Here is a 20245-nt window from a genome sequence, read left to right on the forward strand (position 1 = left end):
GTTCCAGCCTGTCCAGTACAGCAGCACAGGAACAGCAGCGATGCCCTGGCCATCTGCCAGCCCAGGCACATCACCATTGCTGTTATCAAAATGTTCCCAGGCACAGCACAGTAAGATGATAAGCAGTACAGCAGTACAGCAAAAAGCAGCCACTAACGAGCACTAGACTCTGATACACAGTGAGGTAAGCAAGCCCCATGGCAAGCACGGGAGCCTGTTGATTAAAAGCTAGACAGCAATAACAGCTATAAATTCGATCTAGCACATTCTAATCAAACCTGCCAAGCCCCACGTCGGGTGCTAAAAGGACTGTCATGGTTTAACCCCAGATGGCAACTAAGCCCCACACCGCCGCTCGCTCACTCCCCCCAGGTGGGATGGGGGAGAGAATCGGAAGGGTAAAAGTGAGAAAAGTCCTGGGTTGAGATAAAGACAGTTTAACAGGTAAAGCAAAAGCCGTGCACGCAAGCAAAGCAAAACAAGGATTTCATTCCCTCCTTCCCATCGGCAGGCAGGTGTTCAGCCATCTCCAGGAAAGCAGGGCTCCATCACGTGTAATGGTTACTTGGGAAGACAAACGCCATCGCTCTGAATGTCCCCCCCTTCTTTTTTCTTCCCCCAGCTGTATGTGCTGAGCATGGCGCCATATGGTGTGGGATATCCCTGTGGCCAGTTGGGGTCAGCTGTCCCAGCCGTGTCCCCTCCCAGCTTCTTGTGCCCCCCCAGCCTGCTCGCTGCTGGGGTGGGGTGAGGAGCAGAAAAGTCTTTGACTCTGTGTAAGCACTGCTCAGCAGTAACTAAAATATCCCTGTGTTATCGACACTGTTTCCAGCACACATCCAAAACATAGCCCCATACTAGCTACTGTGAAGAAAATTAACTTATCCCAGCCCAGACCAGCACATGGACGTTTTAAGTTTCCAGGCAATCTGCAGCTGCAGCCCCCTGAGCACACCATTGCAGGCGTCCCAGCGCAGCGGCGCGGGTTACCCCGGCTGCACCCTCCCCACGTGCAGCGCAACCCTTGCACCTTCACCCCGCACGAACCTCCTTGCCCTGCTGCAAGAACACATGCGACAACACCAAGGGATCACAAGAGTCATCCCTACCAACAACAAACGGGAACCTCAGACTAAATAATACAGAGTAAAGCAGGACCTAAAACTAAAGATCTAAAACTCACTGAACATTTTCGCAGCACTCCCACCCAGAACCTTGCCCAGTCGCAGCTGCCCACGCTCCAGCGAGGCTCAGAGGCAGCCCCGCGTCTCCCCTGCTCTGCCTCTTGCAGTCTCCCTATCTACCCTGAGGCGGGTACAAAGCTCTCTCAGGCTGGAAGGAGCTGAAATAAGGAGACACTTTTAAACTACGACATTTGTATTTGAGACAACCACCCCCAACTGAAGCCACAAAGGTATTTCTCAACTTCTTTGCGAGTTCAAACTCTGAAGGTGGGTGTGGTGGCAGTTTCTATTCCTGATTCTTGCGTTGTGAGGAAGAACCTCAATTTTATGTTGAGTCAATCTTTACTGCACCTAGGCTATCGTATGACCTTCTCCATGGTTAAGAGCCTAGCAGAAATTAATTGGTGCATATACATTTAAAGGCGTACAGGTCAAACTCCAGATTTGAGCTGCTCTAACAGAATCTATGCATAAAAACGGCACTGGGTAATAAACCAAGCTGAAATACAGCTTTCTTGCCAATCTGGTGTTACACTAGCAAACCAGAGCTTTTAGCTTCTTTGCTTTCCCCTTCCTTTTGTTTCAGAGCACAAGTCTGCCTGGAAAGCCGGGCATAGCAGCCTGTTTCGGGGGCAGGTGCCGCTCTGTTGCATCAATCCATGACAAGACACAGAAGAAAAACTCTTCATGATTACAAAACTGATATCCTGCTTCTTAGGGCTGAAAAGGAGCCTGCAACAGCTCAGGCGCAGCCAGGCAGCGACAGCCTGACTTGGAAGAGCCGCTGCAGTAGCAGGAACGTTTGCTGAGTGGCGAAAAGGGAGCAACACCTCCCAGCAGAGTTTTGCTCTCTTTGATCCAGCTCCGGTGTGCAAGGGAATGACCGACAGAGCAGAGATGTTGGGGGAAAAGCCTTCCCCGGAGCCCCTCACAGCTGGAAGCACAAAGACCCCCCCATCCCTGGTACCCAGTGCTGCAGGGCGTTTGGGTATTCTCTCCTCCTGATCAAACTGGGGGTTTAAAGGTGCCTGGTGGGAACTCCCTGGAGATGGAGCAGGGAGAACTCCTTCCAGGGCTGTACGCCACATCCTCTCGGATACCCCCACAGGCGCTGAGGAAATCCCGATCTCTGCTCTCAGGCCAGTGCCTGTGTCCAGTAACCGGGTGCCAGCCCCGCACCAGCCCCTGCTGCCACCCATCCAGCTCCTCCGGTGTGCAGCTGGGCTCAGAAGAGCCTCTCCTGAGCCTTACTGTGCTTCTGCCTGTAGCATGCTACGGCCTCAGCGCTTCCACACAAGCCAACGCACTTGCACCCTGTCCTGGTTTTGGCTGGGACAGAGTTAATTTTCTCCGTAGTAGCTGGTATGGTGCTATGTTTTGGATTTGGGACCAAAAGAGTGCCGATAAGGCAGGGATGTTTTAGCTATTGCTTACGCAGCGTGAAGGCCGTCTCTGTTTCTCACGCTGCCCCGCCAGGGAGCGGGCTGGGGGTGCACAAGAAGCTGGGAGGGGACAGGGCTGGGAGAGCTGACCCCAACTCACCCAAGGGATATCCCAGACCGCGTGATGTTGTGTTCAGCAATAAATGCTAGGGGAAAAAAGGATTTATAGTGTCTGTCTTCCCACGTTACGGTTATGCATGGTGAAGTAAATGTTCCTGCTTTCCTGGAAATGGCTGAACACCTGCCTGCCCCTGGGAAGCAGTGAATGAATTCCTTATTTTGCTTTGCTGAGTTTGCTTTACCTATTAAACTGTCTATCTCAATCCACGAGTTTTCTCACTTTTACCTTTCTGCTTCTCTCCCCATCCCCCTGGGGGGAGCGAGCACATGGCTGTGCGGGGCTGAGCTGCTCACCAGGGTTAACCCACCACACACCCCTAAGGTCGTGGCAACAACACCCCCTCCGTCATCTCCAACGCAGCACGTATTTCCCCAGGAGCTGGTTTTCTAGCGAGGACAGGGTATTCCCGGTACAAACCACACTCAGCCCAGAGGAAGGTCATTCAAAGAAACACGTGGGCAACACCAGTAACCATGCCAGGCAGCAGGACCAGTCAGCTTCACAGAAGATAAGGCAGTCTGCAACCTGCTGCTTTGCCCAGCGCAACAGCCGGTGTTGTGAGAAAGCAGCAAAATACGCTGCCAGCTCATCTAGCAACCCCCTGTCCCGCTCCCATTGCCCAGGAACGGCTTGAGAGGCATCTACCGAAGCACGGAGGTCTCACTGTTGGCAACGTAAACACTTCAGTGGCTGACTTGCCCTAAACTGTTCTCATTAGGAAATGGTTTTGCATAAAGTACTGGCGTCAGAAGTCAAAAGGTAAAGCTAATAAGAGATTTTAATCAGCCCCGGCACAAAAGGAAGGAGATTCCTGCATAATACCAGAGACTGAAAAGCTCTCCCTTGGGATCTCTTTAAGATCAGGTCTGCACTGCAGGAAGAGGCTGTGGTCCAGGTGAAAGGAAAGGGGCTACAGCCGGCAAGCGCCAAGCATCCAGCCAGTTTTTGGAGAGCTCCAGCCTGGGGTGAGCACCTTTCAAAGCTTCCTTTGCCTCTGTAACGCACGAACACAATCCAGCCCGCTGGAATAATTCCCATTGCAGGAAAAAATAAGGCAACTCTCCCCAAACAAAACAAATAGAGCAAGGGAAGGAAGCAGAGACGGGAAGCTACATGGACACTCTTCAGAGAGGCCACTGCTGCAGGATGAAAGGCCACATTTTCATGCACGTGCTGAGGTTCCTTCTGAAACTCATTTCAGGCACCTGAACAGAACAATCAGCTATCCGTGAAGACTCAAACCATCCCCTGCTGCCAGCGAGGAGAGCGTGCTTGCAGAAAACTAGCTGCTTCCTCACAGCCGCTCGGGGGAAGCTGGACTGGGTTGAAATAAGTTCATATTTCTATCTCACCAGCAACAAGTAGTGAAAATAATGAGTCTTACAGCAAGGATATATCTTTTTTCAGACTGGATTGCACAGACACAAATGTGTTATTGTTACCAGAAATGTGTAAGATCACCTGGGTTGGTTTTGGTTAAAAAGCCTTGGTCTCTGCCCCATGCGTGAACACGATCAGGAGCCAAGACACCCTCTTGGCACTTGAGATTAAATCAGTTCTCATTGATGCCATTTCTGGGTGACTTGGGAAGTGACATACCATCGCTGACACTGGTTTCTGCTTTAGCTGCTGTAAAGGTGGTTTTGGAGAACCTCGGAAGCCCCAACAAGATTTGTGGAAGTTCACAATCGCATACACCCACCTTCCTGCAATGCTCAGCACAGCTTTGTGAAAACCTGCATCCTCACCACTGGCATCTTCAGAGTCCTGAGGATAACAAGGGTTAGAGAGGAAAACCACTCTTACAATGATCTCTCCTTGCCCCTGCCCAAGGCACGCTGACGTTTTAAACTATGGTACAGGAAACGGCCATTTAGCAACTCAAAGTTTTTAAATCTATGTGGAAAATGAATCAACAGTAAATTCCTTCTCTCCCATTCTGCACAAATGGGGAACCATGCTCTGCAATGGTCAGGTCCTGAAGTTGAGTGAGAAGATGACACTAAACTTCAGGTCAGCTCCATGTATGCATGACTGAAAACTCAACCAGCCCAATTTTTAAGTTTTGGGAGAAGCAAGCCAAATTCTTCTTGCTGTTACTGTGTATTGTGGTAGCGCCTAAAAGCCTTAGTTACGGGCCGAGCTGCTCATGTCCTCATGTCACATAAGCACTGAGGTTGACTATGAGCTATGGGAGCAGTTGTGCTGGCTCCCGATCCATTACTTGCCCCCAGCTGCAGTGTGGCTACACTGGCACAGCCGCTCCGGACAGTCCCAGTCCCTGGATCTGGGCAGAAACAGGACAGCGACGGCTGCTGCAGCCAGTATTGCCAGGGCACGGCTGGGGTGACGGGACCCTTGAGAACTGCTGTTGTACTTTGCCTGTGGCCCACTCCCTGAGGTGGTGGCTCGCGACCAGGAGCTCCCTGGCATGGAGCTTTTGGTGCAGTTAGTCAGGATGGAAATTCTGTCCGTTTCAAACAGCCCAGTTTCCACAGGGCTTGAGGATGGAAGGGGCTTAATCGAAAGAGAACTTTTTTCCTCAAGTCCCAGAGCTGTCTCATTTCAGTTCCCAGCTGCTCACTTGGAAGAGGAGGGGAGAAAAAAAAAAAAAAGGGAGCCAGTTTTGTGGAAAATCATGGTAGGCCATGATCTGCTGAGTTAAGAAAAAAAAAAGTGTCATCTGCTTAATAGGACACAGTCCATTAGGATACTGCAAATTCGATTCAGGGGAAAAGCAGTTGGAGAAAAGGGTAAAAGTTTCAGTGAGACATGCTGCTTGGCAAAGAATTCATTTGGTGCTAATGGTCCTGCTTCTTGCTACCAACACGAACCACGCTCCCAAAAGGCAGTGCATGAGCAGACATAAACAATAAAGTGATTTGTTCTCAGGAAGCATTCAACCTCTGCCAACAGTCAACCGGATCCAGACAAGGGCTAGGGCAGTCAGGCCGGCACATGGCAGACCAAATGAGGAACTGTATCACTTGGCACAGAGCTGCTATTTCCAGCACTTGCATCCCATCCTCACGTTAGCTCAACTTTTTCACTCTTCCGAGGAGGAGGGCTATGTGCCTGTAATGAAATCTGGATCTACAAAGGCCAGAATTTTCCCTTGAGAGCAGCAGAGGGAGGTGCTTTCACCTCCTAAAAGCCCTCAGTAGGTGGTCTCATTTTTGGACGGCCTCTGCATTCATAGTTGTTAGCTACAGCCTAATATATAAGGCACCTTAAACATCTGCAGGATGAATGTTACTGTTTCAGGTATCCACTCCTCTTTGTCATGTTTATTAGCTCTCAGCATCATTAAAAGAAAAACAAATAAAATGAAGTAACACTTTAAAGACTTTTAAAACTAAAACCAGCAATACATACTGGAAACCATTTTTTAAACTAAATACTGCGCTAGGTCACTCGCACTCAGAGTGACCAAAACAACGGACAGTCCCCAAACCTGTGGACTTAAAATCGTATCAGAACAGCACTTCGCATATTTGAAGAAGAGAAGATAAACATTTCAAGCTGTCACCTGGATTTCTTACTGTTTGTGTGAAGCGTTTTCACTTTCACGGCAATAAATTACTGCCCTAGTTTCTTGGAAACTTGGCCCATATGCCAAGGACTGCTGAGAGAACTTGTAATAAAAGGAGGACATGTTCCAGAAAATTATTAGATGTCCTGGGGTGTGCCACTCAGCCTGGTGTTTGGAGAGCATCAGATCCTTAAAGAGCGGAAATTTGGATCATGATCCTGTAACTGAACACAATGCCCCTCCACTGCAGGGTAGAGAGCAGCCTGGAGTTGGGAAGAAACTTGCTTTGAAACGTCAGATCCCAACCACTGACAAGATGCCAGGCTAGAAGAATTACTGGTCTGATAACGCAGTAGGACAATGTTCTATGTTCTGCACCCAGAATTTGGTTTCTTTTTAAAATCTATTAGCAGCAGATTCCCATACAGCTTGGCCAGAACAGTCTGGTCTTAAAGTCTGTTTTGCTTGCCTTGAAACATCTTGCTGTTTCTCACCCATCAATAAATTCTCAAAAGTCCCACTCCTTTTACAATTTATATGAATAGCAGAGGTTAGGAAAGTGCAGCATGGCCTGGAGAAGCCCACGTGGCTTAGTCACAGAGGTATTTTGGTACTTAGGTCCCACCAGGGCCAGTGGAGGTTTGCAAGGCTACGGCCCTATCCTCTTTGCTAGCCATGCCCACGCACCTTGAGCTCAGCGTGCTCAAGACACACACAGCCAGGTGTGTCCAAGGTGGCCTGCAGGGCTCTCACACTCCCTGGTTAGATTACGCTCGCTGAGCAAGGCGCACCTCCCAGCTCGCCAACGTTTTCTCTCTTGGGAAAGGGCTTGTTCCAGTGTTGAGCCAGACTGCAAGTGTGAGGATGGTCCAAACTGCCACGAAGTTCTGGCTCAGAGATGAATTCAAGCCGCAAGCTAAAAGGTTAAGTCTAGATGTACTTAAACACCTGGGAGGAAAGTAGCCTGTTTGCTTTTCTGCCACCACTACTCAAAGATGTGCACGAAGGCAACGCAGCGCTTTCTTCTCTACACTGTAACCTCCACCATGATTTATAAAGACTAGTGGAACTTTTTTTAAAGGAAACAACTCAAAGCCAAACCAAGCAACCACTGTCCCTCCCCATCATGGCAATATTTCTCCTCCAGAGAACTTCCTTGCTTGTCTTCCCCTACACACTTAAATCCTCCAACACATAATACTTCTGACACCAAACCAATGTCACTGGTGGCATCCCACACGCTCTCCTCATGAGAGACCACGAACAATGTGTGGTTCCTGCCCGCTTTGCAACACTTCTGAGTAAACAATGCTACCTCAGCAGAGGCAGGCCGGGCTGAACAGAAGGGAGCTGTGTTTTCAACTCAGGTGGAGACAAAAGTGTTGGGGACAGAATTTGTCGATAATAAAACAGAGTGAAATGTAAACAAACGCACACCCTAAAGGTTCATGAAACCCCAAACAAACCTATCAAAAAGAGAAAGGGAAAAAAAATCCCCTTAGAAGTGTTTTTACCCAGTCACTGCCAGATAATTTTAAAGCACTTGTACAGAATGAGTTCTCCATGCAAATTTAAATAGACTTATGCAGTTTACGTCTCATATAACATGGTCCATAAACAAAATTACACTGAATATAGAGAAGTTATATCCAAAAGGCATGCTAACACCACATAGCACTTTGGATCCAGAAAAACTTCCCTTGCAGATCTGGCATATGCAATAACTGTATTTGTTTATTGTGAACAAAATCACAGCCACCTTAAGTACAATCACACCCCTCTCATTCAAGCAGGCAATTTCCATGGCTTCCATTATGAATTTGCCAGGGTAGCGTTGTATCTAGCAGCAGCCTCTACATGGCATATACAAAAAATACCTAACAACTTCTAGGAGTGAGGTGCAGAATTTGCTATGTGTGTGTTACTGACCTCTATATCCAAGGACCTTTCAACCCCAAACAGTGGAGTCCTATTAACAAAGGCAGAATCAACATTTTTCATTAGCTTCAAAACCTTCTGCCTGGCATCACAGGGGCTTTTTGTGAACAAGACGGAGAAAAGGAGGACACATTACTTTGTTGGCCTCTCAAATTACTGCTCAGCTGATAATTTATTTCTAAGCATATCCATAGTTTCTCTCAAGTATTTGGAAAAGGAAGTTTCTCAAGTATTAATATAAAAAATAATCTCAGTTTTCAAACTCTATATTCACAATCCAAGACATCTAAGTGTTGAACATGGAAAAATGTACATGTAGAGTTCCGCATTGCAACAGGTCCGAATAAAAAACAAACACACAAGTACATAAACTTCAGCTTGTTCCTTTGAGTCCAGTTCTTCAAGATGCATTTTGATTTTCACGAACCTTGATCTGCTGTAGCCGTACCTACCAACCACCTTCAGCTGACTTGTAAGGAGTGATACAGTTTTGACCTTAACTAACTGTGAAGCCAGTGAGGTTTTGGGGTGGTTGTTCCCCCCTCCTCCCAAAAAAATAGTTTGCACTCAACACTTCTCAAAAGCTGCTCTGCATTTCAGACAATCAGATCTGCTCCAACATGAAACTCAGCACTGCTGTAAAATAAATAAAACTCACCTGCTGGAGCACTTTGTGTTATCTGCATATGCAAATGTATGTGCTTAGCACTTTAGTGTTAACAACTTGGCCATTGATATTACACCCTGGAAAAAAGACAGCATTTCAGAGGAAAAAGAAAAGCTGCCTACCCTGGCAAACCACTAGGTGAGTTTTTATGGCTGTTTTCTATTACTGCCCTTTTGTGAACCAGAGGACGTTTTTCCATTAATTGTGTTTATCAACTCTGAGAGGAGGTGGATGAATCTGAGCACAAGACAGAGATTTTCTGTGATTTCTTTGTCTAGTGTTGAGATCTATGCGACAGGGGCTATCAAATGTCTGTAATCACTTTATGTCCTATGTAGTTTGGGAGTTAAAGCAACACCCATATCTGCCTGCTTTGTGTTAGGCCTATGGACACCCTGAAGTAACCGAGCTGTAAACTGTAACTTCCATATGAATATGACTAGATTTTAAAATGGGGGATGTCTTCTCCTACAAAACATCCTGATTCCAATTTTAAGTCTATTATCCAAAGGGGTTACCTGAACTTGTGCATGGGAGCCCTTTCTGCAAACATCTGACACAGCGTGGTCTTGTGGCAACTACATCACACAAGGAAATGGCCTTGGCTTGCCACCACATACCAAGAGGCAAAATTCAAGGTCTCAGCAGAACCATAAAGCTTTCTTCCGGTCCTATGGAAATGATTGGTGGCTTTACAACTCTTTACTCTAGGGGAAGGTAGTGTCACTATTGAAGTTGCTTTACCTTTCAGGCTGTGTTCCACCTGTTTGTTTCTCAAGGTGAAACTCCAAAACAAAAGCCTTACCTTTTCCCTTTTTGTATCTGTTAAAGCATTCGCTTTTGAAATCTGCCTATGGCAAATACACTCCCTGCTTTTTGTGCATTTCTGCCTCAGCAGCAACCAAGGTCCAAGGTAAACTGCATTTCTGGAAAAGTTGTTGCTGTTGTCCTAACAGCTGTGTCACACGAGGGGATGTTACTGAAAAGCCAACTCCCAATAACGACTTTAGTTTCCTGGTCACTGTTACTTTTGAGAGAAAGAACAACAAAGAGCACTAGCTTCATAATTCACTGGCAAAACTAACTGCTGGGTTTTTATGCAGAGGGCTTCCTTATCTCTCTCGTCAAGCCAGCACTTCTTATTCACCGAAGACCAGCAGAAATTCCATCAAGACATAACCAGTCATTGCTCAGAAGTGAAGAACACAAAAAAGCAATGAAGACCAAAGAAGATTGTCCACAGCCACGTGTAAAGAGAAAGTTGCTTCTGATCTGTTCACATTCTCATGGTTTCTTCTATGAATGAAGAAACAAAGTGCTTCATTCCAGTGGAAGAAACGGATTATTAATTCCATAAATGTTAAACAGTAGAATTAAAAAAAAAAAAAAAGTAGGAAAAAAGAATAGGAGTAATTGCTGCAGATAAAGCTGCTGATCGGATTAAACAAGGTGAGCATGGATGCTGCCTTGGGCACTGGCACAGTGTTTTTCAACTGCCACAGGTCAATCAGAAGTTGATGAAATACTTTCTCTCCAGTCTGTGGTGGCCAAAGACAGATCTCACTCCACACAAGACTGCTCCAGGCAGTGAGGCTCTGCACATATGGTGTACATTTTCCCTCCTAGTGCAGATCCTTTGAACACAGATATCCCCCAACTCATTCACAAAGGCATAATTTAAAAAAAGCAAGTGGCAGGCTAGTTCAGCACGCAATGTGTAAACAAGACAGTTCCTTGGTCAGACTCCTGTGCTGAGCCCTACATACCATCTCCAAAGGCTGTTTACTCTGACACAGAAGGCAGAGAGCAAGAGTTTCTTCTCAAAGTGGCAATGTCACTTTAGAGTAAACTATTGGAGACATTGGGACTATATCCATCTCCCATACCAGTCCTGGGCTGCTGCTGAGACCTTGAATTGTAATAACAAGGACCTTGTCTTAGCCAGCTTTAGAGACGATGACAGATGCATCCCATCAGATAATCCCTGAATCACTGTGCAAGAGGTATGCCGTGCAATGTCAATAACCTCACTCTCTTCTCAGTAGGTTGCCAGTAAAGCTCATTACAGGAAGCTGGCTCTGTCCTTCAGCAATGCGACAGGTGATTCTCGAGGAAAGGAACTGTTCTCACTTCCTGTAGGACTGGCTGCCTGCAGAAAAACAGCAAGAAAGGGTCTGTCAGCTGAAAGCAGGATTTATTACAAGACAGGAGCTGCCTGAGGGCAACACTTGTTCAACCTGTACAGTGACACAAACACCACAAAGAACATGCACAAAGGCACCTTAACCACTGGTATTGCAACTTAAAAATGTGGAATTTATGGCAACCACTTGTCAGGGGACACTAGAAGAACTTGTGGAGGAGCAGGGAGTCACCAAGGGCCAGTCACACTCCTGACAAAAATCATTCCTCGTTCTTCTGGTAGAGTTTTTTTGTACTACTCTAGCTCCACTGTGCCCTAGACAGAACTTGGCACACTGCAAACAGCTTGAGCATGCCCATGCAGAGGCGCTTGGAATAGATGCAGAGTAAGGAACAGGATAGATTAAACAGATTAAACCATTCAACCATGTCCACATGGAGAACATACATGCAGTTGGAAAAGGTCCATCCTATGTTCTAGCCATGCTGCCAGTGTCATGCCTGTACCAGCTAGGAAGCGGAATCCACAGCAAATCCCGGCATGGCTGGTTTTATTTGTAAGAGCTTGGTTCTGCTTTAAGGTAGAGCTTTAGAGCTCAGCTAACAGCAGCGGGCTACATCTCAGGCAGGAATCTGGCCCCAGGCCTGTAGCTGCACTAAGTACCTGGGCTTCCTCTGCATTCCTCGGGCATTCCACACACTCCATGCCCCAAGAGGAGCAGTCCAGCTAGTTCAGCTAGGTTTATGTAAAAGCAACTTATTTCCAGAAATTATACCTATAATATTAAAAGCAAGCTAAAAATGTGTCTCTGAAATAAATAAGCACATCAAGTTAAGTACAATCAGAAACTCATCTTTTCCTCATCAAGCCCATCAGCTATAAAAATTTGTATTTCTCCAGAAATACCAAGAAATCCACAAGCTAAAGACAATCTTCCACTGGGACAGAGTCTCTTGATATGTAAAAACCTACATACCTATGGAGCAGGCAAATGGGAGACAGGAATTGCTGAAATCTACTGATTGCCAATATCTCTGCATCTGATACCATTTTTGATTTACAGATAAGCCAGCTAGGAAATTAAAGGAACAGTAGCACAGAGCTTTACTAGGGAAACATTAAGGGCTCACCGGCTTCAGATGCCTCCCTGCACCTTTAAGTAACAGCTGGGAATTTAGTTACCTTTGAGAACCTCAGGTTTGGACATAGGTGCTTAAAGCCCTTTTTAGTCCTTTAAAAATCTGGTCCTTATCACCTTCCTCTCACTTTTCCCAACCATAAAAACCTGTGTGAGAGGCCCTGCAAGACGGTGGGTGCTCTGTGACAGCAGACAACCATGCAGGATACGTGTACACAAAGTGAGTGGAAGATAACTTGTTTGCAAAATAATTTCTTTGCTATTTTTAGCAGGAAGATAAGAGTTTAACATTCAATTGCTGACACCAAGTCTATCTCATGGCACATGTGGAGAGACAGAAAACAATTACCTGGAACCCCAACAGAAAACTCAGGAGAAAAGGTAAATGGACACATAGTAAGATGTGATGCCCGCAATACATTCGGCTTTAGGATGCACAGACACAGCAAAGATAAGAGGTATATTGTAAGACAAATCCTATCCAATAAAAGTTAGAAGAGCTCAAGAGTCTGGGCTTACAAATTACATATACTGAATCAACAGAGAAACCCAAGTGATGTAGAACTCTGATCACGCCCTGCTTTAATGGCATTTCAAAATAAAATATGTTATACACTGTGCCACTGGAAAAGGAATTTACTCCAGAGCCCTATGAGAGCCACACACGTATGTTGCATCTTTCATAGGACACACACACCCAGGAGTGTAAAGCTGCCCTGGAGAAACTAGAAAATGCAGAGGAGTGTCTGTGTGCGCACACACACTATGCTTTTTTCCCTCCTTCAGCAAAGCGGCTCCTTTTCAATGGGCTAGTGCTTTTGTAAATGAACCGAAACAGGAACCAGGGACAGACTCTCGAGTGTTAACACCACACTCAGTCAGGGCAGAACAGTGCTCCTATCACAGGAAACAGAAAGCACTGATGTCAGAGGTAAAACACAGGGCATATGCAGCAAAAGTAAAGCCAAAAGAGCTGGCAGTATTACCAAAGCACAGGACTGTTAGAGCAAGTACTCTCTAGGTCAAAACCTCCCTTAACCACCAGGGACATTCCCTTCCATTGCCTCACCTGTAGTCCCCGAATGAAACCACCCCATCTCCCTGCACATGCAACTGTGTGGAACGACAGTGAGTGAGCAACACAGAAGACTTAGGAAGCACTTTCCAGCTCTTTTGCTGATTTACTAGGTTATTTCAATTCTCTGCATTTCATTTTCCCTACCTGTAATGAGGAGCTAACAATATACACATACCTCAAATTTCTTGGGAAGGCTTGCAAGGTATTATGAGTTACCATTTTTTTGTGAAATGTTTAAAGATAACAGTTACAGCTAAAGAATAGAGGTGATGTTACATTGTGATCGAACAATCATCACTAAACCTCTTAGGATACATTTGCAATAAGAATATACAGCACATAGCTCCTGCCATTTTCATTGATGATGGACCCAGAGGTGTATTTGAATCCAGCTAGTCTTATCCACACTCCAGAGAAAAAGCTTATTCATTACGGAAGAATGCATCTTTCTTCCCCTCCCCTGCAAAAAAAACCCCACAGCTTACACACTACACACGTGTTTACTGTTGTGTGAGCACCCAAGATCAACATTTCCACTTTATTGGGCTTGTGTTGGCTGGCGTAAAGCAAGCATCCATCCTTTCCCCCTAACCTCAAGTCACGGCTCTCCTCTCTTCTGAACCCGCTGCAAATGAGTACTGCTTAAACCTCTTCAGGCAACGACACATCCATATGGTTCTTAAATACAAGTCTCCAGTAGAATGATGACTGCCACAAGCCGCACACCAGGTTTGGCTGTCTGCTTACTAGGCTGCCCTGAGCCTATGTTCTGAACTGCCTGACATCTGGTCTATGTTCAGTTGCAGTGTAGACACACCCAGGGATCCAAATTCAAGAACATTAAACAAGTTACACAGGGGAGTGAGCAAGTGTCTAAAGAAAAGGAAAAAGTTTAATGACATCTAGAGAAAGTCTAATTTGAGACTAGAAGTTCCCCCCCAAACTTCTGAGAATTTGGGCCACTTTTCTCCACCCAGAGAGAGGAAAAAGCATGTCTCAACTGCTCACATGACAGCCTGGAAATAGGAGCAGCGTTCAGCAGGATATAATTACATGGTTGTACATCCTGCAGGTGACAAGTACAATGTCATACACTCCTGGCACATTTGTAGCATACGACTTCGTTCCTGGAGAGCTACGCCAGGCTTCCCTCCTTTCCCACCCCAAGGACTGACAAACAGAATGATGACTTTTTCCACTTACTCTGTCTGCTCCTTGTGGATGATCCTGAGGTGCTGGGACGGCTTGTTTGTTGGGGTCCAGACTGAGAGAACTGGGGAGCAATGGCTGGGATCTTTCCCTTTCTGGGGCTGGCACTCGGCACTTCAGGAGTGCGTGGGATCTTGGGTTTGCTGGTGAAGGCTGTGGGAAATTCGCTGTAGGAGGAGATGGAAAGGGTTAGCAATGCATGGAGAAATATGTATGCATAGTGAGTCTGCAACCAAGTGAAACCTGCAGTACATGCTGTGACAGCATGACAGACTGCTCAAAATTCAGGGAGACTGCAAATGGAAAGGAACATGGCACCACAGTTACTGCCCTGGGGCATGTACTTACCGCACAGCCTCTCAACCTGGCTCTATCGACCTGTCTACCCTACTCAAACTTGGTTCTTTGGACAACATGATTGAACAGGTTCAGTTAAGTCCCCTGCAAACAAGTAATAGATCTTTAGCTTTTCCCTTGTCTTTATCACAGAGACTCAATCTGAGGTGTGAAAACCATATAGAAATGCTACAGCACAGGAATACATCCTTTTAGGGCACAGGCACTATTATTTCTCCTAGGTATAGGTCACAATCTGGGCGGACACAGGCAGCCTCCCTGGCTCCCAGCTGTGATAAGATTTGTAGAACTCCCTGAAGGCTTTGTCAAAAGAGCAAAAAGCTGTGGAGGTATCTATGAAATAAATTCCCTAAGTACACAGGTTCCTTATTCCCACTGAGAACATAAACCAGCTGCTGCTACTTCACAGTCTGCATGTGCTGCAAGAACACCATTCTTTACAATTTAGTCCATGACTATGTGACAATATACTGTCGTTCCTTGCCACCAGCATCAATATATTCTTTCCCAGGTACAAAAATGGAGGCTACCAGGAAGTAGCAAGTCTCTAAAATAATTCTGAATCTATATTCATGTTCGATCTAGTGAGTCAATTTTCTCTTAAAAGGAGAAAAGAGTAAACTTTAAGAACAGCTACATGAAAAAGCTCATTATATTTAAAAAGGAAATAAAAGCAGAGCCAAAGGCAGGAGATCGAAAAAGGTGCCACCTAAAGACAGGCGATTAAAGTGTAAAGTCCCCGTGTTTTTATCTCCATGAAAGAACCCTTTGTGACCATCAGAAACGGTGATTAGGAGGATTTTCAAGACCTTCTTTAATCTCCCCTCCTTCCCTGGGAATGCTGCTGAGTCAGTGCTAATTAGCCCTTCCATACCCCTGCTTCACCTTGCAGGGAGATTTGAGCAAGTGTTTCTTTTGTATTTTAAATAGCATTAATTGTCTGTATTTTGCATATGTATATGCTAACTATTAAGGACCGAGACATGCTAACTGGTCGGCTAAGAGCCATCTCTGCAGCCCTCTACCTATCTCTGAGTATTACAAATACTACACTTGTCTCATTTCAGAGGAGGTGGCAGATGGCAGCAGAAACATACTAGCAAAATAAAACCAAAAAAGAAAGATTGGCTAGATAAAACCCCAAGCCGTGGACCACAGACATATTTAAATATCTCTCTCCATAAAATAGTCTCATTGTTATTGCTTTTTTTGTCATTTTATTCACTTTGGTTTAAGAGCTGGGTTTTCAGTTCACTAGTGCTCTTCATGGTAATTTTATGTGTACTATGATATGCTAATGTGGATGAAAAAGAAAGATCCAACAGCCTCACAGCAGTTTTTGAGCCATAAATGAGCTTTGCTTTCCTTATTCAGCAATAGATGACAAACTCCTGGATCTGTATTCCCATACACTAAAAAGTGTTTTTATAGCCATCAACAAGTTTCACTGCAGTAATCTAGGCAGCTAGACAATAGGCACTTTGGAGACAAAGGAAAGTCATCATAGAAGCATAGAATCATTAAGGTTGTAAAGGACCTCTGAGATCATTGAGTCCAACCGTTAATGCAGCCAGGGTCACTTTACCAAAGAGAGAGATAACGCAGTGGTCACACAGGGTGGCTCACATCTTTGCAAACTCTTCAGGAAAGGATTATGGGAAATAAGCTGGTAGCAAACACTGTAAAGTTGAAAAAAACTGCTGTTTTTCTGACGGGATGCAGAGCAGATCTCGGTCTCCATGTGCCCAGGTGTCACAGAACCACCTCAACTTTCACTACATCAATAAATAGGCCAAGATCAACAGAGAAGAATTAATCCTCAGAATAACACAGAACACTGCTATTTGGCATCCTTTAGAATTCGATAAGATGAAGAAAGAAGCAGCAAAATCTACTGTGGGAAAATGTTCTGTCTTACTTGGTAAAGAAGTCATTTATGACAAGATGTGGTAATTTGGGAGCAAGTGCTCAAACAAACAAAAAAAACAACGAACCCAAAACAATCGAACAAAAAAACCAAACCCACAAACTCACACAGAAACCTACATTTGCAATGAGAAGAAAGAAAACTGTTTACTTAGAAAAAATGGAAATAATTGTCTATAAAAAAGTGCACAACAGACTGACACTGGGATTGGAATAATCAACCAGGAGATGCAACAGGACTTGAACATACAAAGGTGAGTTAGACCATTTTCTCCAAGACAAATACACTTGGACTTTTGGTCATATTTACCAGATTATCAGAAAAGCAAGACCATTAGAGACCTAAGAAGGCCCTGCAGAGTTTAAGCTCTTTATTATGATGACACTGGACATAGTCACAATAAAAAAATAAGGGCTTTTTCAGCCAGCCACAATTGTAAACTCAAGTCTATTACAAATTTATCCTTGATTACCTAGAAAGCACAACAGATCTATATTCTTACATGATGAAAATGCAGCAGGGAATAGCAATGCAGGGGCAGCTGCCAGTCTGACATGCATCAGCTAGAACAATAATTTGTTCCTCTGGAAATAAAACAACTGCATAGACATGTCACTACTAGGGCCTCGTTCTTCTCTCATACTGATTTAGCGTAATTTCACTGATCTCCGTGCAGTTAAATTCCCAGTTTATATGGCTAAGGAAGAGGGGAAATAGCAGTGACTGCTTCATCACCACAACTCAGCCCTTCTTTTCTCATACATACCTCTTCTAGGCAGGTCTTGGTATTTGTCTAGTAGGAAGGAGATCTCTCTTACAGTGGTCAAAATTATGACCAAAGCAGCGATTTATCTGCTCTGTTTGTTTTCCAAACAAATTAAAGTATGCTTCCAAGAATGAAAAGGCAGGTCTAGCTATTGCAACACCAACATGTTAACAAAAGACCCTTGACACAGGAAACCCTGTGTTCACTTGGACTGTGACAGGCTACATTCCCATATCCGTAACTCGAGGCTGCATTTGTAAATACAAATTACTGTATGCATGCTAAGGAAGCACGCAATGAAAAAATATTAGCTTTTTCTGCAGGATACTGCACCTGTGCCTTCAGTTAGAGATCCATCTATTACCGAGATTTAGACATACATTTATGAAGAAAAATTAAAGATTACTGGGGACACATCTTTTTAATAATAGATATGACTGTAGAGGAGCAAAACCTCTCACCAAGGCAGGGGGCAAGATGCTGCCAATTTGGCTCGATTCCTACAAGCCAAAGCCTGAAAAATAATCTCTCTCTCCATCACAAAGCAAGCAATTTGGCCATAAAATTCTAATGGTCTATTTGTATTTGTAGCACATGCTTAGCTACTGTTAGGACAGGCAACAGAAATAAAACCAGTCATGCTGGTATAGGGGTATGACTACTAAGCACTTCAGCTGCTAACCAGTGAGAATTTGTTGACAATATATAATTTCTCAGATCTCACCACGGAAACAGTGCAACTGGGGAAAAAAAATACCAAAACCACAAAACCACACAAACCCCCCCAAAAAACACATATAGAGATCTGTAGGCCAGAAGGAAACAAAGCTCTAAGCAGAGAGTCCAGTTTTCAGAAGTGCTAGAGCTTTAACTGACACAAATAACTAAGCACTTCTGAAAACTCAGATCCATAAAGAGTTGGTAAAACCTTTCCTTTAACACATCTCCACCCATTCTGTGTTTTACTTCTGGAATGTACTTGCTTTTAAAATTTCTCTACACTCACTGTTTAAAACTTGGCCCAATCAAATTAGCTATAGGAAAAAGCTGTTAATGTCTGAAGGACACATGCGGGCCCTGAAAAACTTCAGTAAACCTTGGTCCAATTGCTAATGAATTCCTAGTTCTCATCCAAGATATAACATCACAGTCCTGCATATTACAAAGGCTTCACAGAGGGCTCAAGGTATGAATAGGAGAAGGAGAGCAAGATCTTTCAGCTTCTTTTGACAGAAATTGTTTCAAGGAAGAGTTGAAACCCATTGCTGGGAGAACTCATAATATTGCCTCCCTTGCTATACCCGTCTAGTGGATAAATCAGGGACTCTGGTCAGCAGTGCTAGCAACTCAGCATGTTTAAACACTCTAAATCCACTTAAATGCTTAATTTTTCTTCCTTCTGCAAGTTAATTCCTGCCCTGTTTCCACAATCCTACCTATTTCTTTACTAATAAATGATTTTTCATGGGTTAGAGGCGAGTCATCTAAGGAAGCAATCAGGAAGTTTTATTTGCAGAAGACTGCATTGTGCGTACACGTGAAGTTCATTAATAATGTCTTGCTCCAGAATCTCCCATTCTGGATCAGATGCTTAGAAATTGAACAGCTGCCTCTGGCACAGCTAAGGGTATTTTTTTTGGCAAGCACCACCACAGCTGTCTCAGACCAGACTACATCATACATCAAATGACTTCACAAATTGTCTTTACAGCAGCACGGAATTAGCTGGTAAGTCCCCTCAGACTCGTCTTGCACTTTTAGGTACTCCTCTGGATAAATCATACCTATGCGATTGCCCGTTTACTTTGTCCTGGGTGAAGTCAGCACATCGGGAAGACAAGATATCGTCATCAGCTGGGATGCTTCGGTCCATTCTATGGCCTGATGAGAATACTTTAGATGACTTCATTTCAACTGCTATTTAAAAAAGAAACACAGTTCAGTGAGGAGTTGTCTCTTTACAGGTTTACTAGAAACACAATCAAGTCACAGTGCCTGTTGTATGAAGGAAACCTTGAGATAACGACAGGCTACTGAGTTAGTGTGGCAGAGCGCATTACAGCTCATCAGCTGAGCCAAGCCAACTGCAAGCGTGCATACTTCCAGCCCTTTGCAGTTGGAAAGTAAAACATACTTGGATCATTTTCAAAGCAGCTACACTCTGCATTTGCAATAGGCTAGAAGCATGCAGACCATCAGTTAACGTGTATCAGCTAACGACCGATAGCTCATTGGAGCCTCAGGAATGCAACCACTTGCAGTTGTCTGTACATATCCATAATAACAGGCAGCCACTGCGGACAATAACCAGTGTTTTACACTTCTGTCAGACTTCAGGTCTATTACATTTGTTCAATACACCTCACTTTCTGCTTTGCACTAATGGAGAAGGGAAGAAGAGTCAGTTTGCTGAGACACACAAGGCTACCAAGATGTGCATGTTCAATAAGAGTTTAGGGAACATCCCTAGCTCCATTCCTCCCATGCTCAGGACAGGCTGCCCTCCTGATTTGCTCTCACATGCTGATATGGATGCAGATCAGGTCACTTTCGGACAAGCATTTGGCTGCCCAGCACATGTTCTGTCTGACGTTCAGCATAACAAGTGGAGTAAGATGGCCAGGGTTCATCTTTAGTCCACAGGTTTTCTGCTCACAGGAGACAAAAAAAAGAAAAAAGAGCCAGAATTATTGATTCTCTACCAAAGTGATAAAAAGGGAAGACGGACCCAGGCAAAATCAGA

The 20245-nt window shown here is 44.8% G+C and overlaps 1 protein-coding gene across 1 annotated transcript in view; it reads right to left on the reverse strand.

The window, feature by feature from the left end:
- Nucleotides 1-8318: 8318 nt before the first annotated feature.
- Nucleotides 8319-20245, reverse strand: part of ARMC9 (armadillo repeat containing 9) — an 80315-nt gene continuing 68388 nt past the window's right edge. Inside the window, 4 exon segments of the mRNA XM_082319305.1 lie at nucleotides 8319-11033; nucleotides 14447-14500; nucleotides 14502-14619; nucleotides 19287-19419. Coding sequence (XP_082175431.1) covers nucleotides 10947-11033; nucleotides 14447-14500; nucleotides 14502-14619; nucleotides 19287-19419 — 392 coding nt within the window. The 3' untranslated portion in view covers nucleotides 8319-10946.

This window comes from Platalea leucorodia (assembly GCF_965183815.1).
Source record: "Platalea leucorodia genome assembly, chromosome: 8".
Taxonomy (NCBI): domain Eukaryota; kingdom Metazoa; phylum Chordata; class Aves; order Pelecaniformes; family Threskiornithidae; genus Platalea; species Platalea leucorodia.